Source organism: Trachurus trachurus (assembly GCF_905171665.1).
Source record: "Trachurus trachurus genome assembly, chromosome: 6".
NCBI classification, from domain to species: domain Eukaryota; kingdom Metazoa; phylum Chordata; class Actinopteri; order Carangiformes; family Carangidae; genus Trachurus; species Trachurus trachurus.
This window is the reverse complement of record NC_139897.1, coordinates 33,959,782-33,985,292: the sequence shown is the minus strand read 5'-3', so window position 1 is coordinate 33,985,292 and position 25,511 is coordinate 33,959,782. Positions and strand designations below refer to the sequence as shown.

At 42.8% G+C, this 25,511-nt stretch overlaps 1 protein-coding gene across 3 annotated transcripts in view; it reads right to left on the bottom strand.

Annotated features, from left to right (window-relative positions):
* The window catches only part of immp2l (inner mitochondrial membrane peptidase subunit 2), a 167,980-nt gene that overhangs the window by 7,837 nt on the left and 134,632 nt on the right, over positions 1-25,511 (bottom strand). For 2 of the 3 annotated variants that reach the window (XM_083973938.1, XM_083973937.1), the window contains exons 4-5: positions 21,270-21,335; positions 7,215-7,317 (exon numbers count right to left, since the gene is read on the bottom strand). In XM_083973938.1, the coding sequence (XP_083830064.1) occupies positions 7,215-7,317; positions 21,270-21,335 (169 nt within the window). Of the gene's footprint in view, positions 1-3,193; positions 3,305-7,214; positions 7,318-21,269; positions 21,336-25,511 lie in introns of those variants that run through there. The other variant, XM_083973939.1, reaches the window with a different exon arrangement.

Below are 25,511 nucleotides of genomic sequence, written 5' to 3'. Positions count from 1 at the left end.
TTTATTTATTTATATTAATACATTTATTTTTATTTTATTAATTGTTATAATCCCGATTAACTTGTTTCATACCTTTTTTTGTCTGAAAATATGATTGCATTATTCCTTACTTGTCAGTAAAGATTTGGAGAAAGAAAATAAAACATTTTGAGGTGGCCATGTAGACTGTGAGTCTGACAACTTTTTTTCTGAGGCTGTTTAGTGCGAGTCTGACAGGATTTCCTGAGACCTAATGCCTTTTCATCTAAGGTCTAACACTGAAGCCTACTACTATGATTTATTGGTTTGCTCTTTGTTTTCTTTGGTTCCTTCTGTAGTTTCCAGGTTTTGTTCCTTGGTTCCTTCTCCCTCTTTATTCTCTGGTTTGGTTTTTATTTTCTCAGTCCACTCGTCTCTTGGTTCTTCAGTGTTTTCTTCGGTTCTCTGCGTTTCTTTGCTTCGTGTGTCGTCTCCCACATCAGGATTCGGTCTGTGGAAGCTGTGAGAGGCAGCGATCTGTGTCTGACTCACCGTATTGATCAACACCTCCATCACACACAAACACACACACACACACACATAGATGCATTGTGGTCATTTCCCGCTCTGGGGCTCAGTAACAATCTTGTTTATTGCACCTTTAAATGCTTTAACAGGCTTTTACCTCCCACAGAGTCACATCCACCGACATGAAGCGGCGACGTGTTGCAGAGAAAGTTTGGCAGAAGTAAAACACAGAGTTTATAGTGTGTGTACAGTGTGTGTGTGCAGTGTGTGTGTACAGTGTGTGTAGAGTGTGTGTACAGTGTGTGTGTACAGTGTGTGTAGAGTGTGTGTGGGTGTTTTCTGTCTGTTTTGGACTATTTCAGATTGACCCGTCGGCTCGGTGCATCATCTGTGGGAGCTGATGTGTTCCTGAGTGAAAGGCTGAGGTGGGCGGAGGAGAGAGAAGCTGCTGGACGAGTTGAAACACTATTTATTATCCAGATGAGACGAGATGAATCCGGATAAAACCAGATTTCAGACGTTTAAGTTCAACCCGCCGTGAAGATCAACTGTTGAAGACGTTCAGAGAGAACAATGATGATGATGAAGGAGAGGTGACCGCAATGTTTACACCACATCAAAGAAGCTCTGGATCGTGGTGTTCTTCCGGCTCGGAGCTCTGGAGGATTTCCCTCCGTCGGGCCGGTAACGCGGCGTCCATGGCAACCGGCTCCACGGCTGCTGCAAGTTTAATCCGGCTCAACCCGAGAGGAGCAAAGTACAAACAGCACACAGACAGCAGGAGTCAATAAGAGGGCGCGCGGGCCCTGAACGCAGCACGCTTAATGAAATCTTTATGTTGGGAGGAAAAGAAGAGGAACTGACACACATACACACAGAAACACACACACACACACACACACACACACACACACACACACACACACACACACACACACACACACACACACACACACACACACACACACACACACACACACACACACACACACACACACAAATTCAGACAGAAGATGAACAATCCGTCACTTCAGCTTCCTTCAGGATGCTGTAAATCTGGGCTCCAGTGTGTGTGTGTGTGTGTGTGTGTGTGTGTGTGTGTGTGTGTGTGTGTGTGTGTGTGTGTGTGTGTGTGTGTGTGTGTGTGTGTGTGTGTGTTTCTGTGTGTATGTGTGTCAGTTCCTCTTCTTTTCCTCCCAACATAAAGATTTCATTAAGCGTGCTGCGTTCAGGGCCCGCGCGCCCTCTTATTGACTCCTGCTGTCTGTGTGCTGTTTGTACTTTGCTCCTCTCGGGTTGAGCCGGATTAAACTTGCAGCAGCCGTGGAGCCGGTTGCCATGGACGCCGCGTTACCGGCCCGACGGAGGGAAATCCTCCAGAGCTCCGAGCCGGAAGAACACCACGATCCAGAGCTTCTTTGATGTGGTGTAAACATTGCGGTCACCTCTCCTTCATCATCATCATTGTTCTCTCTGAACGTCTTCAACAGTTGATCTTCACGGCGGGTTGAACTTAAACGTCTGAAATCTGGTTTTATCCGGATTCATCTCGTCTCATCTGGATAATAAATAGTGTTTCAACTCGTCCAGCAGCTTCTCTCTCCTCCGCCCACCTCAGCCTTTCACTCAGGAACACATCAGCTCCCACAGATGATGCACCGAGCCGACGGGTCAATCTGAAATAGTCCAAAACAGACAGAAAACACACACACACACACACACACACACACACACACACACACACACACACACACACACAAATTCAGACAGAAGATGAACAATCCGTCACTTCAGCTTCCTTCAGGATGCTGTAAATCTGGGCTCCAGTCAGAGGGGATTGTGGGTAAACCTGGCTCAGCATCAGATTGGACAGAGAAAACCCTGACCTATGACACACACAAACACACACACACACACACACACACATGGTTTAGATTTATGAATCCATGGATTTTCTCTTCTGATCTTCTCCAAACGAACGTGTTTCAGGTTTTGATGCTTCCAGACTCTTTCTGACAGTTTTTATATGAACTTCAGCTTGTTTCAAACTCTTTTCCTTCATTTAAACTCTAATAAATACATTTAAAGCAGAAGTAAGGTGAATATTTGTGTTAATCTAAGTCTTAAATAGTTGTATCTTCCGACAGCAATCACTTCTATAGAGTGTTTGGTCTGAAACACGGGTCTGTCAGTCACTCTGCTCTGCTCTAAAGCCGAGGAGAAAACTTTCCTTGTATCCTACAACCTTTATCCAATGAGGAGAGAGAACGGCATAAAGGGGCAGTCCTCTCTGTGTGTGCAGCCAAGGGATGCGCCTGAATGTGGTGACGTAGGGACGAGGGCGGGGACTGCTAACTCCATCGGCTGACAAGAAGTTAGACAAAACCACCAGATCGCTTAGTTCTGCTTTAACACATGATGCAAGAGAAAAAATCAATTAGAGCAGAAACAAACAGTTTAAGACTGGGAGCTTAAATGACTCAGTACGACGTCACATGTCTGAATACAACTAAAGCAACAAGCTTGAGTCTGTCCTCTCTACAGAAGCTCTGAGCTGCCAAACATTCACACTGGATATAACAGGATAATTTCCCCAAGATCTCAGGAAAACAAAACTCTTTCCAAGATGATGACAAAATAAAAACATGAATTAAAAACCTCATCAACTGAATATTTATAATCTACTTCCAATTAGAAGGAGCCGTGGCCTGAAACAGAAGTCTCTTTATGATCCGATCTCCAGGATCCATCGGCTGAAGCGAGAGGAGGAAATGAGGGCGAAGACGTCCGTTTCTTTTTTGATGGATGTGAATATAAACTGGGAATTAAGAGCAAATTATAATTAAATCTCATCGTCCTTATTGTGGACGACCAGCACCTGAACCTCCTGGAAACAGCAAACACAGTTATTTCTCTACTTCAGCAGAAGGACAGGATTTGAGATGTGGTTTAGTTTCCTTTCTTTTCTTTTTTTTTTTTAAAGGGCTGCGTTGTCATGGACGACAGAGTTAAAGGTGGTGAAGAGCTGAGTCGACATCAGAGCCTCAACGAGAGGTTGGAAATGAAAGAAGTAACGTCTGATTTCACACCAGAGAATTAAGGACGATCAAGAACTAACTGATGTGATGACCAAAGTGTATCACTGGCTTGGGGGTTCACATTTGCACCTCAATATTTCTAAAACTGTTTGTATGTACTTTTCTAAAACTGTAAATGTCGACTGTGACCCTGATGTCTCTGTAGCAGGTCAAAAAATGTAAAGTAGTGCAAGAATTTAAATACTTAGGAATCACTCTCGATGCACAACTTCGCTTTAAGAAGCAGGTAAACAGAATGAAATTTAATTTATCCAACTTCAGATTTATTAGGAATAACTTGACTCCAGAATCGACTAAGCTATATTTTGATGCAATGATTATTATTCAATACAATCGGGACATTACAGACGAGCACTATGGAGGTATTTGGATGTTTTTTGGTGTGTCTTTTTGGACGAAGAAAAGTGAGCTCCGTTCTCAACCGTCATATGAACATGCAGTGCTGCACGGAGCCCCCCTGTAACTCAGAGAAGCCACGGAGGACTCTGAAACTTCTCCCAGCCCTTAGTCCACATGAGGGTGAAATTTGAATTTTGGGTGAACTATTCCTTTAAATAAAGAGAAGGGCGATATGAATATAGACGCGCACTAAACTTCCAACAACCTAATGCACGGACGACGCTTAATACCAGATTAGATTAAAAAAAGTAAGAATATTTATCACTTTAAAAAAATGTTTATAAAATCGAAACTCGAAGGTTATGGGCAAATCTTGGATCCATAGGGGCAGGCTGAGGGTCTTTGGGTATTTTGATGCTTGCATGCTCGCGTGGTATGTAAACTTAAGTTATTATATTCATTGGTGAATCTAAGTTATTAATAATTTGTCACTTTTCATTGTTTTTCTTTGTTTATAAAATTGCTTTAATAAGCTATAGTAAGATATTCCTCATTCTCATGAACTGTGATGTATGAATTCTGCTAGAGCATCCTATTTTACTGTCTGTCTTGCTTACTTAATTATGTTTACTTAATTATATTGCAAATTAGTCTCTGTATCATATGCAAAGTAGCCTATGATCTCGTCTCTACACCATGATTGATTGTAAATGTAACAGTTGCAAGGGGGAATAGGTTCCTCATAAGCCTCGGCTTCTTACCATCCTTTTCCTCTGTATGACTGTCAATCATACGAAATAAAACAACCATTCATTCATTCATTCATAACAAAGCATTTGCCCCAAGCCCCACCCATCTGGACCAATCCAATGGATCGATGGAGCACTGTAAATACCTTACATTTTCACATTTTCTGCCACTAAATTTGAACATTAATCAGTAACAAGTTAGAAATCATTGAGTTTCTACGTGTTGAGGATATTCTGGATAAAACTTTACATCCTGACATTAAAGCTCCAGTAGAGAACTTCTTCTTCCTTCTGGCTGCTGATGCTGTTCCGGTGTGGAGCTGCTGTCAGTGACTCATGCTCCTCGTGCAGCTCCTGGTGCAGCTCCAACAGACAGTTTCCCTCCCGGGAGCCGAGGACTTGTCGATCGATACGTGAACTCTCTTCACGTCTGTACGACTTCCTCTTTTAAACCGGAGCTTTGAGCTGGAAGACGACGGGAGCTTCAGAGGAGACGGTGAACATGGAGGTGACGGAGTGATGAGAGAGGACGGGAGGAGGATGAGGTCTCATACCAACTCTAAAAGTTTAATTTATTGTAGCTTTAAAACATTCTTTCACGTTATGAGGGTGATTCAGTCTGCAGTGACTGAGTGTATTGTTATTTACAGCTGTGTAACTGTGTCTGTGATGTCATCAGACTGGACTTTACCTGTGTTACACCTCGATTTATTGTGTCCCTGGACTAGTATTATGGAAATATCACTTTTTGAAGGCTCTTTAACATATATTTAGGTTGTTTTTTTTTTGCCTTCTGGCCCCAAAATGTGAGAATTGACAAAAAAATCTGTAATTTTCAGGCTCTCTATGAAATCCATGTGATTTTATGAGCTTCGAATTTGCATAAACCCACCCCTACCTGGTACCTGTAGATGGGGCGGGGCAAACAATGGCTCATTTGCATTTAAAGGGACAGGCACTGAAAGAGAGCTGTGGTGTTTGATCCTTGGAAGATTTTGACCAAAGCATGTCACAGACATGTCTTTAAGACACCTGGGAACTATTTTAATTTGTGGAAAAGGCTCATCATGTGAGTCCTTTAAAGCAATACTTACCTTTCTGGAACTTTTGCACATTTCTTTGTCTAAGTTAAAATGCTATTAATAATCTGATGATACATTAAAATGTAAGAGAAACCCAACAGGGTTAAAAACTCATCATTTTTTCATTCTCATATAATTCTGAGAAAAGTCTGACCAATAATATTATTCGGTCCGATTAATAAGATTTGAAGAGCGACCGAACCTACTTATTATGTAATCACTTTGTGCTCTCCTCTCCTCCCCTCCCCCCTCCCGACCAGGAAGAACGCTTATTGACAGAGCAGTAGCAGGACATGAGCAGAGGAGACTAGAGTCACAACACACTAGAAAGAAGGTTTTTGGAAATAAATAGTTTTTTAAAAGACCAATAACTGCAGCCGCAGCTGGTCACGGAGTTTCATGTCTGATATTGTAACGTTGATAGTGATCAGCCCCGAGTGATACGTAAACACAGGAAGTCACATGTGTCTATAAAGCATCCAGTGCTAACGGCTAGAGGGCTAGGCTACTGTTAGCTCTGTGCTAACGGCTAGGCTACTGTTAGCTCTGTGCTAACGGCTAGTAGCTACTAGCTACATAGGCTACTGTTAGCTCTGTGCTAACGGCTAGGCTACTGTTAGCTCTGGGAGTTCCCAGCGGTCCGGACCCGGTTGAACTCCGGACCGGCGCGGCTCCACTCGGCTCGGTCCGGATTTATTTTCGGCCTGAACCAGCGCATCAGGTGGCGCTGGTCCGGCCGCCAGCCCGGCTCGTTGAGAACTGTAATCTGTAACAATCACTTCCCCTGCGTCTCCAGTAGCAGTAGGCTAACAACAGTTTATTATAAAACTCATCAGTCATCATCACTGAGTCCGTTTATACGGTTTAAAACTCCGGTGTTGTGTTTGTTTGTGTTGTTCCTGTTTCACTCGCGTTCCTGTTCTGTTTACCGTTGCCATGCCAACGCATGCAGCGGGGAGGGAGGGGGCTCGTGGAGATGCGGCAGGAGCGAGAGGTGGGTGGGACTTGTGAGGGAGGTGGAGCTGTTGATTTTCAAATGTTTGTGCTGTGCTGAGTGAAATGCCAGATCGGTAAGTATTGCTTCAAGTTACAGTGTGTTGACCTCTCAGGGCCACCGTAGAATCGTAATCAAACTGATCGAATTGAGTGAGTTGATTTTTCAACATTTAAAGTTGGTGAATTTGTACTTTTTTAAGTTTTAAATCTAATGCACAGTCCATCTATTGACCAAACCACAACCTGTGTAACAGCATAATTAACCCTTAAAACTTAAAACTTCTGGATCCTATATTTGACTAATATGAACTGAAGCAAACAACATCAAGTGTTTTTTTCCAACATCTATAAAACCTTATTGTGCAGCGGTGGTGTTGGTGTGTGTGTGTGTGTGTGTGTGTGTGTGTGTGTGTGTGTGTGTGTGTGTGTGTGTGTGTGTGTGTGTGTGTGTGTGTGTTTCATACCGGTCCAAAGCTGTTGCTGTCCAGACTGTGTCCGTGGTGATCGCCCTCGATCCAGAAGTGACCGTCAGGAACTCGAACATATCGGTTCTTGTAGCCCATCGTCCTGAGGAGACGGAGAACGAGAAGAGAAAAGAAAACAAAGTGTTTCCAATAGATTCTTTAAATCTTAACAGCGTTCAACACACTGCAAAAACTCAAAATCTTTCCAAGAATATTTGTCTTATTTCTTGTCAAAATGTCTAATTTCTAGTCAAAACTAATCTCTTTTCACTTAAAATGAGACTCATCACCTAAAAATTAACTTGTTTTTAGATCATTTTCATTTGTTTCGAACAAATTTTCATTTGAAATAAGTAGAAAAATCTGCCAGTGAAAGCAAGTTTTTTGTGCTTGTGATAAGAAAGAAAAACTTGCTACACTGTCAGATTTTTCTACTTATTTCAAGTGAAAATCTGCTTGAAAGAAGTAAAAAGTGTCTAAAAACAAGCTGCTTTTTTAGGTATAATGAGTTTTGTTTTGACTAGAAATGACATTTTGACTAGAAATAAGACAAATATTCTCGGTAAGATTTTGAGTTTTTGCAGTGCATAGCTTTTTTTTTTTAGAAACTGAGCCTTAAATCCAACTGTCAGGACTTCCTGTTACTTTGTGATGTCACAACAAAGCAGTTACTCAAAGCTCCGCCCACCACACTTTGCAGGACTTGGTTTCTCTGAGTGTTTTATTCTGAAATCTGCTCTATTTTTATTGGATCACTCAGAAACAGGCATCCAATCAGAAGAGGGGCTCAGAGCCTCCTCCTCTCTTCTGATTGGCTGACACCGACCTGTTAATTAATTAATGTATTGAGATGTGTATGATCTGTGTTTAATCTTTATTTAAACAGTTTTTAAACCGAGTCTTTTATCAACGCAGGTTCGGTGCGTTCAGGTGAAGAGTGAGCCGTAGGGAAATCCGCCGCCTGTTTCTTTTCCAACATTCCTCCGGAGCGTCGTGCTGTGATGAGGAGCTGTAATTGTTCCTGACGAACCTGTTCTGCATTAACCTCTTCATGCTTCTGCCTTCGTCAGCGCCGTCTCTTCATACACGAGCCGGAGGAGACGTGACCTCTGTGTTTTCTCCGCGGTGAAATAAGACGGACGACGTGCCTCTGAGCAGAATTTGAAAAAGGTTTTTTCCAAAAATGGAGAGAAAAAAAACAAACCTGGATGCATCTTAATAATCTCAGTTTGGTGCTCGCAGGAATGACTTATTTATCTGGCTGCTGCATCTCAGGACTTCAAACTGCACAGAGTCTGAATGAATTCGCTCCGTGTCACTTTGACCCGGAGGTTCCTGAGTCGGGAACAGACGGAGTCGGAGAATCATGAAGTCTGATCAATGTGACTGCAGCACAAAATGAGACAGAAGATGAAGGTGAAGGAGAGTTACCAGACAGAGTTGTTTTAGAGGAAAATTCATGTAAAACCTCTGATGCACGTTGCCTTCAGGGACAGTTTTTCATCAACAGTCTCTGTATTTCCCTCTAAAACAACTCTGTCTGGTAACGTTGTGTTATTATCTCATAGCGTGGTGAATGTGCAGGTCACAACTTGTCCACCAGAGCGTTGTGGAGTTGTTGGATTGTGTATTTGATGAGTTTGATGAGGGAAACCAAGAAATCCCATAATGAGCCTCCGTAGCGTAGCTCTGAGCAGCTCACGGCTCTGCTCCGCCGTTCTAAAAACAGCTTGCATCGACAATTAAAGGTAACGAACCTACTGCTATGACTGTAGGGATTAGGGTGATGGGCCAGTTTGCCAAAATGTTGAACTATGCCTTTAACATTAAAAACACACTATTTTTGGAGTAAAAGGTAAAAAGTGAATTCCAAAAAATGGAAAACGGTAAAAAAGGAATTTGGCCTCTAATCGGTCAATAACTTTCATCTGATTTATTCTGTTTTTTCAAAAACACTTCTTCCATGAAGGCGTCGTCCGTCTGCCTAGTTATCACTCGGTCCACTCATCTCTTCATCTGTCAATCCGTCTGTCCACCCGTCTTTCCCTGCCTCCATCCTTCCATCCATCTGTCATCCGTCCATCTTCCTCTTCATCGGAACATCCGTCCATCCGTCCGCCCTGTTTCCATAAATCCTCCACCTCCAGTCTCCGTGCTGCGTTCACTGACCCAACTTCACACTAACTTAAAGGGATAGCTCAGCATTTTGGCAAATTGGCCCATTGCCATAATCCCTATAGTCATAGCAGTAGGTTCGTTACCTTTAATTGTCGGTGCAAGCTGTTTTTAGAACGGCGGAGCAGAGCCGTGAGCTGCTCAGAGCTACGCTACGGAGGCTCATGGGATTTCTTGGTTTCCCTCATCAAACTCATCAAATACACAATCCAACAACTCCACAACGCTCTGGTGGACAAGTTGTGAGCTGCACATTCACCACGCTATGAGATAATAACACAACGTTACCACACAGAGTTGTTTTAGAGGGAAATGCAGAGACTGTTGATGAAAAACTGTCCCTGAAGGCAACGCGCATCAGAGGTTTTGCATGAATTTCCCTCTAAAACAACTATGACTATTGACCCCTTGCACATGACGTCACGTTCCACTCACAGTAGCTCCGGACGCCATGATGGACGGCAAAAAAACAGTGAACGTCAATGTAATTCAATGGGCGCGTTATAGTTTTGTGACATACCGTGGTTGTAGGGTTTCCCCTCCTTTTCCACTGAGCTGGTTCCAGTGCTGGTTCGGAGCCAGAGCCTGACTAGCACCGGTTCTTTGCTTTTCCACCGCTTAAAAACCGGTTATTGGTTCTTAAAACTGTTCCCAAGCACCAACTCCTTGCTGGTTTAGAGCTAAGAACCGGTTCCTCCAGGGGCTGGCCACTGGCAGCGGGGTTACATGAGCAACAGGACCAGTGCGAGGACGTTATCGATGCCATTATAAGTTAGTTTATCTACAGTGTGTAGTCGATGTAAACACAGTTGAAGCTAACTAGCTGAGCTACATGCTGTGGCTAACAACAGCTAACGCTCGTATTAAACATAGCACCGTCACAACGTAGTTGCCGCCGGCGGATCGCGGCGATTACAACGAAGACGGCTTCCTGTTTTCTTTTATTTTTCAGCCGGGTTTAATCAGAGAATGACCACTAATTAGACAGGTCTTCAACACCCACGGGTCGGACTTCCAGGTCCGTTAACTGTAGTTAGAAGCAGCAAAGACAGGAGCAGCTGCTGTATGGGGAGTGTGGCACTGACTGACGTTAACTCCTTAGCTACCAGTGGAAAAAGCACAGAAAACTGAGATATTCTACGGCGAATAACAAAAAAACAAACAGAATATTGCAACGGATGAGTAAATATTCTATTTAAAATAAGTGATAATGCTGTGAGGTTGTAATGTGAAGTGATCGAGCCACATTGTTGGACGGCACCATACAGTCTGTATAGACAGTACATTATCACTGAGCACTTTCTGCCGTCCGTCATGGCGTCGCCTCTCGCGTCACGTTCTAATTGTGACGTAGCTGCAAGGGGTCAATAGGGATTATGGCAATGGGCCAATTTGCCAAAATGTTGAACTATCCCTTTAATTTCCTTCACACAGTTCCTCTGTGGTGTGAACTTCTCTCAGTTTAACCTCCTCCTCCTCCTCCTCCTCCTCCTCTGATGCTCCTCCACATTAACCCCCCTCCTTCCTGCCCCGAGGCCCCGGCAGCGACGGCCCCGGCGGGGATCGAACCTCCTCCTCTCTTCTCTGTGACCAGATTAACGCCGCCGCTGTGATTCACGTGGCCTCGGCCGGTCTGAGACAACACCAGCCGACAGCCTCCGCCTCCGCTCGGGGAAACCACCACCGGCCCGTTAATTATCCCCCCCCCTCCACCCCCCTCCCTCCTCCCCCTCCCCAGACGCTGAGCTGTGATTGGCTCAGAGACACGAGCAGCTGCCGGGATGAATCACATGTGGACGACGTGTTATGATACTGTGACACTTCCTGTCAGCCTCTGGAGCTGCTGCAGGCTGATGTGTTCACCGAGTGTGTGTGTGTGTGTGTGTGTGTGTGTGTGTGTGTGTGTGTGTGTGTTGATCTGTTGTGCTGCCAGCCTGATGTTAACATCTGTATCCACGGCTACAGACGACACATCTTAGAGAGTTTATCTCTATAACTTTTATCCTTACTACGATATAAATAGAACTGATATAACACAGTCAAGAAGCTTTACTGTAAATTAGTTCATGTTGTGTTTCCTGCGTTTTCTTTTTAAAGGGATAGTTCAACATTTTGGCAAATTGGCCCATTGCCATAATCCCTATACTCACAGCAGTAGGTTTGTTACCTTTAATTGTCGGTGCATCAGAGGGAAATACAGAGACTGGTTGATGAGAAACTGTCCCTGAAGGCAACATGCATCAGCGGTTTTGCATGAATTTGCCTCTCTGTGTGGTAACGTTGTGTTATTATCTCATAGCGTGGTGAATGTGCAGCTCACAACTTGTCCACCAGAGCGTTGTGGAGTTGTTGGATTGTGTATTTGATGAGTTTGATGAGGGAACCCAAGAAATCCCATAATGAGCCTCCATAATGAGCTCTGAGCAGCAGGTTTGTCTTATTGTGAATCGTTGAACGCGCACGTATAAATGGTGTGTTCCAAGGCAGCAGACCAATCAAGATAATGAGCACCGATGTGTCCGAGAAGCGAGGTGAGCGAACGCAGAATTTCTTCTGCTTGGTGCCTATTATCAAAATATGATGAAGAAAACATAAATTGAATCAAGTAGTCTACAGTTAACACAATGATGAGTCCCAAACACTGAGCTGCACAGATGAATTGCGTGTATGACAATTACAGTCTCATCCCCCTAAGAAGAAAACCCTCAGGAGTAAATTAAATAGTTATTAAGATGGAAATTAATGCCACAATCTTATCAATACATCAAGTTGAAAGCCTGAATGAAACCAACCTGATTTTGAGCTGTTAGCAGGCAAAAATATTATATCTTCTACTATTTGGACTCGTGTCTCAACGGGGTTATCGGTGTAAAGACACGTAAAGGTGATTGGCCGGTGGCTCGAGCCTTTTCTTGGATTCAGATGGATCCTGAAAGCTACGCTGACCCGGAACAGGTTGTGTTAACCAGGCTGTAAACATGTTGAGTCCATGGAGACGGACTCGCTGCTGGAGACTCACTCTAGTGGTGAGGAGATGAACTGCAGCTGTCCATCATGTTGATGCTGTTTCCAGATGTTTGTTTCATGTTTCAGTCTTGGGAGTTGATGTGTTTTTTTTTCTTGTAAATCCGGTGAACGGAGCCTTAAATTCTGCCGTTTATCTTAATTCCCAAAACATCCACAACAGTGAGTGTAAGATAAACAGGATTAAAGGTAAAAAAAACAACAAAACAAAACACTGAGGCCGTGTTGTTTTTAATTGTGTCTCTTTGTCTCAGCTGCACAAGAGATGACAGTTTGTCAAGATGATTGACAGCTGCGCGTCCAAGATGATGTGAGGGAGGACCGAGAATAGACCAGCTGTCTGAAGACACACACACACACACACACACAGACTGATTTAGCTGTGACTCACACACACAAGCGAGAAAACTGTTGCTGCTCGTCGTCTATGAGCCGAACAATGTGGAGGTTTCACCGGAGCATCGATCTGACAGCTGGTGTCTCTATAGTGATGTCACTAACTTCTGGGGAGATGTAATGAAGTAGATGTTTGTGTTAAAGCTCCATACAGTATAAAGGTAGATGTTTGTGTTAAAGCTCCATACAGTATAAAGGTAGATGTTTGTGTTAAAGCTCCATACAGTATAAAGGTAGATGTTTGTGTTAAAGCTCCATACGGTATAAAGGTAGATGTTTGTATTAAAGGGATAGTTCAACATTTTGGCAAATTGGCCCATTGCCATAATCCCTATAGTCATAGCAGTAGGTTCGTTACCTTTAATTGTCGGTGTAAGCTATTTTTAGAACGGTGGAGCAGAGCCGTGAGCTGCTCAGAGCTACGCTATGGAGGCTAATGGAATTTCTTGGTTTTCCTCATCAAACTCATCAAATACACAACCCAACAACTCCAAAAGGCTGTCGTGGACAAGTTGTGAGCTGCACAATCACCACGCTATGAGATAATAATGGAACGTTACGAGATGGAGCCGTTTTAGAGGTAAATTCATGCAAAACCGCTGATGCGCGTTGCGTTCAGGGACAGTTTTTCAGCAAGCAGACTCTGTATTTACCCTGTATTTACCTCGAAAACGGCTCTGTTTCGTAACGTTCCATTATTATCTCATAGCGTGGTGATTGTGCAGGTCACAACTTGTCCACGAAAGCGTTTTGGAGTTTTGGGATTTTGTATTTGATGAGTTTGATGAGGAAAACCAAGAAATTCCATTAGCCTCTGTAGCGTAGCTCTGAGCAGCCTGACGCTCCGCTCCTCCGTTCTAAAAATAGCTTACACCGACAATTAAAGGTAACGAACCTACTGCTATGACTATAGCGATTATGGCAATGGGCCAATTTGCCAAAATGTTGAACTATCCCTTTAAAGCTCCATACAGTATAAAGGTAGATGTTTGTGTCAAAGCTCCATACAGTATAAAGGTAGATGTTTGTATTAAAGCTCCATACAGTATAAAGGTAGATGTTTGTGTTAAAGCTCCATACAGTATAAAGGTAGATGTCCATGTGTAGTGTGATTATAAAGCAGCTCTAGGTTCTATATTAATACTGTGAAAGTATCAAAGCCTCAGTCCACAGAGAAATGCACACAGCCTGGATTCAGAAACTGAGCCTTAAAACCAGCCGTCAGGACTTCCTGTCACTTTGTGATGTCACAACTAAGCCCCGCCCCCTCACCACCTGGACAACACCATCCAACAACAACTTGCAGGATTTGGTTTCTCTGAGTGTTTTATTCTGAAATCTGCTCTGTTTTTAATTGGATCATTTTAGAAACCTGTCAGCCAATCAGAATAGAGACTCAGAGCCTCCTCCTTTCTTCTGATTGGTTGACACTGACCTGTTGTTATTACAGCTCCAGAGAGAAGCTGAGAGAGGAGATGGAAAACTACACTGAGATGGTTTATAGATCTTGAAACCACAAACAAATCTTATTTTGTGAACACCTTTCCTTTTAGCTCCATGTTTGGTCTCCTCCACCTCCACCACATCTGGTTCTTACGCTTCCACAGTGTTCTCCAGATGTTTCTAAGCGACTGAACCAGATCAGAAATGTTGTGTTGCTCCTTTCACATGTCCCTCTTTGCAAAAAAACTATAGATAACAGCAGCTTTACCCAGAGTGAGAGAAGAACAAACATGTTATCGCTCAGTTTGTTGGTGAAACTTTAAGCTGCGATCTGTTGTTTGATATCAGAGATTAACCACGAGCACAAGCGGCGAGAGGGGGATTAAAGACAGACGACAAACACTGCTGTTTTATCCTCCCACTGTATTTTAATTAGCTGATTGTGAGGTTGGAGTTTTTGAAAACATGAACATCAGTCGACGATTGCTGCTCATGTTCTTCATCCTCAGAGATTCAAAGGTTTAAGAACTTTATTTAAAATGCATGAACGAGGTCCATCCTGTGAAGCTTTAAAGTTGGAGATTGGATGAAATGATAAACAGATAAGATGTTGTTTGTTTTTTCTTATTTAAAATATATTGATTGCTTACATTCTGATCCTTTTTTTTCTTTTTTGTACAATAAAATAAACATGAAACATGTTTTTTTTGGCTCCAGCAGATTTTCACACAAACAAAAGCCGGCGAGGTCGAACCACCTTCAGAAAAGAGGTCGGCATCGACCCCCGAGGACGCTGGTTGTTTTGTGATTTCTGAGTGTTTGGTCCAATGACTCACTCTGAAACAACGTTTGAGAAAAAGGTGCCTTTTAAAAAACAACAACAATGCTGTGACTTCTGCTTTTAGTGGATTACCAATCCAACACACAATAAACTCATCAAATATTCTAAGTAAATATATCAGTTAATCACAAAGGATATAAATGTTGTTAAATGAAGAATAAGGAAAAGACATTTCCTCATGTTTCATCCCCTTTAGTTCTTCCTGACTGTTAGAAATCTCTACGTTCTGTTTTTATTACCTTCTAATGTTTTACACACTGTGGTCCACACATTGGGTCTCATTCATGAAACATTAGTAAATCTGTGTGTAGATTTGCACATAAAATCTCATGCTACTAAAACTTTACTCCAGATTCAATTCAAATTTACGGAATAAAAGTTTTTCTGGTTTGATGGAGATGGAGCCTTGACGTGTTCGTGCGTGTCCGATCCCTAAAACGTCTCTATCTCCAAATATTTATAATCCTTTGTCATGTTTAAACTATGTGTTTCAAAGGCGTCGCTGTATTTTGAACATAAGAGAGAGTAATGCCAATTAGAATTGTAATTTACAGCAGTGACAAGCAACATTTCTGTGCATTCCTACATTTACACAAGCGCTACACACAGTCAGGAGCAGGTGTAGATTTTGTGAGTAGCTACGAAAAGATTGATGAATGCGGAAATCCACGTAAATTTCCGCTGCACACATTTTACACACAAATCCGTGCTACTCACGTTTCATGAATGAGACCCATTAAGTTTTTCTCAGCAGTAACGACTGAAACATTTGTAGTTATTTTAAAATGTAGCTGCTATCTTTTCGTTTTCTGAAGCAGCAGTGTTTTGACCCCTGGGGGCCACCGTACTAACACCGTCTCCAAACCGTCTCTGCTGCATCTGTTTCTGCTTTTAAATCACATCTTAAAACTTGTTCGCTTTCTTTTTAACGAATGCTTCTATTTCTGAATTTTAATCTTTGTTATAACTGTTTGTTTTGATGTTTTTGAAAAGCACTTTGTAACCTTGTTAGGAAAAGGTGTCATATAAATAAAGATGATAATCATTATATGCAGCGTTATTCTGCTTCAGGCTTCAGTGGGAGTCTGGGAGTCTTTGCCAAACTTCATGTTCTGAGGCTCCTGATTAAAAGGTAAAAAAAGAAAAAAAAGAAATACAAACTGCAGCGCTGATGGGCAGAGAGGGAGAGAGAGACGGAGAGAGACAGACTGGGGACATAACGGTCTCTGTGATAAATAAAACAGCGTCCAACAATGAGCCTGTGAGTTTGGAGGAGCTGCTGTATCGGAGCCAGAAGCTCGGCCGCTCCGTTCTCCTGCTGCGTCTCATTATCTGAAGCTGTGGAGCCTCATTTCCTCAGGAGAACGCAGTGTAACAGACCTGAGAACAGCTCCTACCGCCTCCATGAAGACCAGCATGACTCACACACACACACACACACACACACACACGGTCGCTGCCATGCAAAGGAATAAAAATAGCTATGTGCGACCTTAATGTGTTTCCTTCTTAATGTCGGTTCAGATGCAAATTTGAGTCCAATTTCGAGCCGAAAGTAAAAAATCTGGAACAAAAAAAATCTTAGTTTTCACAGCAACGATTTGAACAAACACTACAACACACCACGCTCCCTAGATTAGTTTGTTAAGACAAAGATGTTTTTATCACATCAAGATTATAAAAGAAAGTTTGAATTTTCATATTTAAAGTTGCAAATTTAACAAAAACAAAAACAAAGCAACAGTGAGAAACCAAATCCTGCAAGTTGTTGGATGGTGGGTCCAGATGGTGGTGAGGGGGCAGGGCTTAGCTGTGACATCACAAAGTGACAGGAAGTCCTGACGGCTGGTTTTAAGGCTCAGTTTCTGAATACAGGCTGTGTGCATTTCTCTGTGGACTGAGGCTTTGATACTTTCACAGTATTAATATAGAACCTAGAGCTGCTTTATAATCACACTACACATGGACATCTACCTTTATACTGTATGGAGCTTTAACACAAACATCTACCTTTATACTGTATGGAGCTTTAACACAAACATCTACCTTTATACTGTATGGAGCTTTAACACAAACATCTACCTTTATGGAGCTTTAACACAAACATCTACCTTTATACTGTATGGAGCTTTAACACAAACATCTACTTTTATTTTGAAAGAGCTTTAACACAAACACCAGCTGCTGTTGTTTCTTCAGAAATGAAATCTTAATGAGTTTAATAAACTCAGATCATCATTTTAACTCAGAGACGTCTTGTGTTTATAAAATAAAAAGTCAATCTGAAGTTGAGTTAATCTTAAATGAATAAAACTAATGTACTAGGTGGAGTTAATAAGAAAAGATAATTTACTTAATGATGATTTACTGTGTGTGAGATAATAAAGAGCTGACGATTAAAAACTTTATTGTGTTATTTAATCGTCTCAGCACTTTAATGATGATGATGATACTGTGGAATCACTGTGTCTCACATCTGGACACATCAGCCCAGGTGGGAGTTTCTGGGTTTTTACACGATGTCGCCGCTGCATCTTCAACTGTCAATCACACACCTGGCTGCCACAGTGATTGGCTGCTGAGGATCTGCTGTCACTCAGGCTCAGATTCTCCTTCAGTGTCTCATCACGGAGACTCGTAACGTCCCCTGGACCTGACAGAACCAATAACGCCGCTGACATGACATCACAGGATGTAATCGTCGCTCACGCCGCGGGAACAACGCAGACGACGACGATGATGATGATGATGACGGCTCTGACAGGAGGCGATGAGCAGGATGAGAACCAAGCGCTTTGATTGGCTCTTAAAGTGATAGGCCAACATTTTTTTTTCGTGTCTTGCCTCACTCCCGAGTCCATGACCAGCAGATAGACACCATCCTTTCGACTGTGCGTGCAGTAACAAGGGAGATAGAGCCGCATCGCCCGTAATTAGCTTAGCTCAAACACTGGAAGTGTATGGGTAGTGTTAGCCTGCCTCCACCTAAAGTCGCTAATTAGCTTAGCTCAAACGCTGGAAGTGTATAGGCAGTGTTAGCCTGCCTCCACCTAAAGTCGCTAATTAGCTTAGCTCAAACGCTGGAAGTGTATGGGTAGTGTTAGCCTGCCTCCTACCTAAAGTCGCTAATTAACTTAGCTCAAACACTGGAAGTGTATGGGTAGTGTTAGCCTGCCTCCTACCCGAGCTGAAATCAGCAGTCAGAAGCTGATTTCATTTTAGCTCTAAACTCTGTAAATATATCACTTTATCAACATTTCAAACATGTTTAGGCGAGAAAGTAGCCGTTTAGATCAGCAGTGTGTCGTTAATTTGTCTAAATACCAGCTGTTCACAATTTTGTTTGGACGAATTCGGCGCTACTCAAGCTAGCTGTTGTGACCAACGCACTTTCGGTTACTTTCACAAAATAAAACACCCGTTGCCCTTTACATACAGAAAACCATGACGATAGAATTTGTGCTTTTACTTTGAAACAGGAAGCTAACCTACCCTCGATGTAGCTAGCTTGAACCAAAATAAAGCGTCTTTGCTTGAACCCTCCGTTTTGACCGATCTCATCCCGTTACCGGCATTTGACCGCTCAAGATGCATTACCGGAGAGTTTTGTCAGCTCTGAGACCAAGATCGGCCCGCCGGTTTCCGTTTAGAGTTGCTGAAGAGTTTCTCTGATGACTTAAGGTGGAGGCAGGCTAACACTACCCATACACTTCCAGTGTTTGAGCTAAGCTAATTAGTGACTTTAGGTGTTGGCGTAAAAGGCTTTAGGTGTTAAAGGCCCACAGTTACATACATCACTGACTAAATACTTCCATAATTAATGAATATGGTTTTATAAAGTTGTACTTTTCTACTTTCCTACTATTTCACGTTTTTCGTGACTTCAACTACCCCCGTTACTGAACGAGTTATCTTTCATTAAAAAGAGATCAGGTTTCCATTACTTTACAAAGTCAGGAGAAAATCATAAGAGATTTATTCATGGTTTGATTCATGGAGGTAGCAGAGACTTTTAATGCATTTAGTGCATTATTCATTAAGGTTATTAGACCATTATTGGAATAAAAGTCTCATTAAATTCATCAAAACTTTATTAGATATCCCCTGACTGATTGAACTAGACTCTGGTTGACGATAACTGGGTGTGTGTGATCTCAGCTGCTTTTATTCATTAGTTTAAGGCAACAGTATACGAGACGAGAGACGATCCTGTGTGATGATAACCTGAACCCATCACGATCTGAAACGGCCTCCTGAAAACCTGAGGGTTTTTATGAAAAACTCCATGTTCACTAAAAAATAAAACCCTCACTTTATTGCTCGGCCTCTGAATCAAACAGAAACATGAAATAAAAATCGTTTCACAGCTAAAACGTTTGACTTTTATTGTAAATCATTACCTCTGCCTTTGAAACCAGACGTGGCTGAAAAACAGGAACGATCATCGACACCTCGGTTTGGTTCTGTTCTGTTCTCTAACCTAGATACAGATACAGATCTACAGATGCCGGAAGTCAGAGGTTTAACGTCTCAGCTGGTTTTGACTTCATGTTTCTGATTCAGAGGCTGAGAAACAGGTTTTAGTGACAGTGATGTACCACATGAATCTTTACCTTTACCCAGCCAGTCCAAATATGGGCAGAGAGGGAGAATTCAGGAAGTAGTGGAGCATAAAGTGCATAAAGCCTATTGTTGAAGTAGCAGAAAGTATACAGGACTAGTTGGACTGCAAAAAATGCCGGAAGATGTGAGAATTACTAGAAAGAGCATTTCCATAAGGAAAATGCGTGTGAATGCTGAAAGCCATAGCTGAAGCCGTGCTGAATTAGCATAGCAAAACTGAGAGAGTAAGTAAATGTAGGAATGAGGGTCAGCGTCAGAAGCTGTGGAGATGTTGTGGAGACTCGTGGATGGAGTGAGGATGACGTCTACAGTTGAGTTTTCATTGTGCAAGTAGAAGATCGACTGAGGTGACGCTCAGATGTGTTAGCGACATTTAGCAACGCCGGTCAATGAAGAACTTCCTCTTAAACGTTCAACACACGTTGGCAGTAGCATGAAATTAGGCCACGCCCCCTAAACCGGCCCCTTTTTTTTACATTGTAGCCTACAACTGCAGAAAAACAGAAATATTCTTCCTCCATGGACCATAAATTTTATTTTGTTTATTCTAAACTGAAATTTGCTGCTCTTCATTTAACATTGAACAAAATTTGCTGTTGTTTCTTTCTCTTTTGTTGCGTGATCTGCTCCAACACTGAATCTTAATTTTTCTACACAGTGAATTCCAACAGCTTCGGCCTCAAAGAACAACTATCAGACATTTCCTCACTGTGGTTTCTGATATGCAAATTGTTAAAGGGATAGTTCAACATATTGGCCCATTACCATAATCCCTATAGTCATAGCAGTAGGTTCGTTACCTTTAATTGTCGGTGCAAACTATTTTTAGAACGGCGGAGCAGAGCCGTGAGCTGCTCAGAGCTACGCTACGGAGGCTCATTATGGGATTTCTTGGTTTCCCTCATCAAACTCATCAAATACACAATCCAACAACTCCAAAACGCTCTGGTGGACAAGTTGTGAGCTGCACATTCACCACGCTATGAGATAATAACACAACGCTACAGAGTTGTTTTAGAGGGAAATACAGAGACTGCTTGATGACAAACTGTCCCTGAAGGCAACGAGCATCAGTGGTTTTACATGAATTTCCCTCTAAAACAACTCATGGACGCCATGTTTGTTTGTTTGTTTGTTAGTTGTGGCCTCTGATTGGTTCAGGCTGTTATTAAAACTTCATGTCTTCTTGTCTTTTATTTTGAAAGGTTGATCGTTGAGAAGATCTAATACCATCTCTTTTCCATCTCCTCTCTCAACTTCTCTCGTGTTTCCCCTCCCTCCCCCCTCCCCGGTGTTGTTCCCGTGCGACCTCGCTGGCTGACCGGCCGCTGTCTGTGCAGCAGCCGAGCGGTGATTTACTTTAGCCACAAGGTGCTGCCAGTTAATGTGATTAGGAGGCGGCATGATGGAGTGAAGCTCTCCACTGCAGCCCGATGTGATTAGATGTGAGGCAGCGGCATCGACACTCCTCAAGTTTTATGACGATGTAAAACATATTTACCTCCTTTTATCAGCGTTTATCAGAGGGTTTAGGATCGACAGCTGCTTCCTACCTGATGAAGTCTCCCTCCAGGCCGATGACCCGCTTGATGATCTTCTGCTGGGGGTTCTTTGGAGACCTGCAGGAACATATTAAAACATAGGGTCAAGGGTCATACATATATACATTTTATTCCATTCATTTTCCTGTGATAACAAGATAATTTTCCTCCGTTTTCTCCTTCTCCTCTGACATTGCTACACTGAATGATGTTTCCTGCAATGATTTAGACTAGCGGTTCCCAAACTTTTTGCGCCGTACACCCCCTTCAAATTTCTGACAGAGCTGACGCACCCCTAAAGCCCAACACACAAAAAAAGCTGCGTGTGTGTGTTATTAGGCAGCCTAATAACTCCTTGTGACCACAGCAACCACGAAATTGAAATACTGTAACTACAGTATGCATCTGTAGGCCTATTTCTTCCTCACTAGTTTTTATTTTTCATATGCGGATCGAGAGTGAGCGAGTGAGCATGCGAGAGAGAAACAGGTGCACACCACATTTCACACCGACACCGGCAAAAAATGAAACGAGACAGAAGAGAGGAAAAACACAGAATATACAGAGGTATATGCCTTTATATGTCCAAGAGACGTCAGGACGTGGTGGCTCAGGTTTAGTGAAACTGCACATCTGTCAGCAGCTGCTCCAATCACACACGTGACAAACTTTAATTTGAAGGGACAAACAGTGACTTTGTTGTCCATAAACACATATACGTCATATCTGTCGGCTGCTGTCTTATCCTGTGCAATCGCCTTTAATTATTTTTTTTTTTGGACAAAATTTGAGACCCCCTTCAAATTTTGCTTTTGGGGCTTTCAGGTGTATGGGTTAATCCGCCCCGTATTTCGCACACTGGGGCAGATCCTTATCATTTTGTTTTCTCGAGATCTCGAATTAATTATCTCGTTATCACGAGAAAACAGATGGAATAAAATGTATGTATGCATGACCCTTTAGGGCTTCCGTATGTGTATGAAGCCAAAGAGGGAAAGTCACACAAGTGGTTAAAACCCATACAAGCGGTGATATAGTGAACTGTGTCGGTGTGTGTCTGTGCATTCAAATGAAGGCCGCGGCTCCTTCCAGTCACTCGTCATTCATTTCCTCCTCTGATCTTATCAGATATGACGTTTGAACACGTGCAGAAAAAACCCACAGAGATTAGACGCTGAGTGTGTGTGTGTGTGTGTGTGTGTGTGTGTGTGTGTGTGTGTGTGTGTGTGTGTGTGTGTGTGTGTGTGTGTGTGTGTGTGTGTGTGTGTGTGTGTGTGTGTGTGTGTGTGTGTGTGACAGGAATCAATCACAACCTCTTTCATCAGTGATTCACTGCATTACTCAACCGGCTGCAACACTAAGAGGTAAACTGTCACCGACGCTCTGTTTTATTGTTTCTTCTTTTGAAATGTTTCTGCATATGAAGATGTAAAAACCATCTCAGTGGAGAGTTTTCATCTCCAAGTCACTGAGCCGATCAACTGACACTTTTCTGAATATCAAATACAAGTATTTCCAATTTCAGGTAAACAACAACAACAAAAAAACGACATCACTCAGCCGTTTGAGATTCATTGCACAATAAAGGAAAAACGAAACAACAGACAGTCTGACGGCACAGCGGTGAAAACCATTGGGCGGTAAAATGTCGACTTTTGGTGAGAAACCGCCAGGTGTTGTAAAGGTTGCTAAGCAACAGGAACAACGCTTTGCAACGCGACGTAAACACAGAAACGGCTGCTAACGACAAACGTGAAAATTCTCCGTAGATGAAACCGTCTCATTCCAGTTCGACCGACTCGAAGTGGTGGGCGGGGCTTGGTGACTGCTTTTTGTGACATCACAAAGACGCAGGAAGTCGTGACGGTTGATTTTAATTAAAGGGATAGTACAACATTTTGGCAAATTGGCCCATTGCCATAATCCCTATAGTCATAGCAGTAGGTTCGTTACCTTTAATTGTCGGTGCAAGCTGTTTTTAGAACGGCGGAGCAGAGCCGTGAGCTGCTCAGAGCTACAGTACGGAGGCTCATTATGGGATTTCTTGGTTTCCCTCATCAAACTCATCAAATACACAATCCAACAACTCCACAACGCTCTGGTGGACAAGTTGTGACCTGCACATTCACCACACTATGAGATAATAACACAACGTTACCACAGAGTTGTTTTTAGAGGGAAATACAGAGACTGCTTGATGAAAAACTGTCCCTGAAGGCAACGCGCATCAGCGGTTTTGCATGAATTTGCGTCACCTCCAGGTGGGCGGGGTCAATACTGAAGCATCATCTCATTATGTTCATTCTCTAATGTTTAACGATGGTGAACAGCTACGGTAGTGTTTTGTCTGTAGCTTCATGTTTTTATGCTGACGACATCTCATTATTCTTTAACTATGTTAATTAGGTTATAATGTTTTATACATTTGAAGTTCCTCATGTGTTTTTTGTTGAAGTTAATTTGGTGTTTTGTAGGGGTGGGAGAAAAAATCGATTCACATAAATATCGCAATATCTTTTTTGACGATTTTTAAATCGATTTTTTTTTTTTTTTTTAATATTGAGCAATGTGCATTTGTTCGCCTTTTTTACATACAGAGAGTCCAGGTTTTGAAAAGGGTTTAAGTTCACTTTATAATGGAGTATGTTCATTTATAGGCTCCTACAGTATTTGTGTGCAGATAAATGTTAAAAATGCAGACTAAAAATCGAGAGAATCGGCAATATCGTAGAATCGCAATTTAAATCGAATCGCCATCCCAAAAATCGTAGAAGAATCGAATCGGGAGAAAAGCATATCGTCCCAGCCCTAGTGTTTTAATGAAAAGGGTCACAGGAAGTCCTTCATCCTTCTCTGCACTGAGACGCCACAAACTGTGTCCAGAAACTTTTTTGACTAAACTCCGCCCACGAGAGGACGTGGATCAGAGCATCAGAGCAGCGCCGGTCCACTGGACCCGTGTCGTCTCTCCTCCTCCTCCTCCTCCTCCTCCTCCTCCTCCTCCTCTGTTTGGGCTGAATTGCTTTTTGATTCTGAACCATTCTTCACCGTGACGTGTCCCCGTGTTGCTGCTGTGTGATGGGAGTTCTTCAGCCTGAATCCATCAGCAGCGTCTGACGTGTCCTCGTTTGTCAAATTATAGGAAAGTGAATGTTTTTACAGTTTCTGTTCTTCTCAGCTTAAATCGCAGACACTGGACGCCATGTTTGTTAGTTGTGGCCTCTGATTGGTTCAGGCTGTTACTAAAGCTTCATGTTTTCTTTTCTATTGTCTTTTATTTTAAAGGGTTGATCGTTGAGATCTAAGATCTAAAACCATCTCTTTTCCATCTCCTCTCTCAGCTTCGCTATGGAGCTCAGGTAACAGGTCGGTGTCAGCCAATCAGAAGAGAGGAGGAGGAGACTCTGATCCTCTCTTCTGATTGGCTGACAAGTTTTCTAACAAGATGCAATAATAAAACTAGAGCGGTTTTCAGAATAAAACACTCAGAGAAACCAAATCCTGCAAAGTTGTTGTTGGATGGATGGTGTTGTTCAGGTGGTGAGGGGGCGGGGCTTAGTTGTGACATCACAAAGTGACAGGAAGTCCTGACGGCTGGTTTTGAGAGGTGGGCGGAGCTTCAGAGGTCCATCTGAGGTTTGAGCAAAGTGGTGGTGCATGATGGGTAGTTTGGGTCCTTGTAGGTCATCTTCCTCCTCCTCCTCCTCTTCTTCACCTTCATCTCTCTCATCCCACATCCTCTTCCTCATCCACTCTTTCACCCTAATACTTTTTCTTCTTCTTTTCCCTCTTCCTCCCATTTCTCCTCCTCCTCCTCCTCCTCCTCCTCTTCGTTGCCGTGGGGATACAGAAGGATCATGACTGACTGACAGTTTGCTGAGCCAATTGGATTCACCCAGAGCCACAGAGCTGAATACTCATTGGCCGGTCTCTGGGGAGCTCGAATGTACCGATGTGTGTAGAAGTGTGTGTGTGTGTGTGTGTGTGCGTGTATTAGTGTGTATGTGTGTGTATAAGTGTGTGTGTGTGTGTGTGTGTGTGTGTGTGTAATAGAGTGATGGATGATCTCTCCAAAAGCAGAGGAGAGGAAGGATGGAGGAACGACAAACATAAACCTCTCATTCACTCACAGCCTCTCTCACCCTTCTCTCCGTTTAATACACACTCTCTCTCTCTCTCTCTCTCACTCTGCCTCTCTCTCTCCATCAGAGTCTCTCGCCCCCCCCTCCTCTCTCTCTCTCTCTCTCTCTCTCT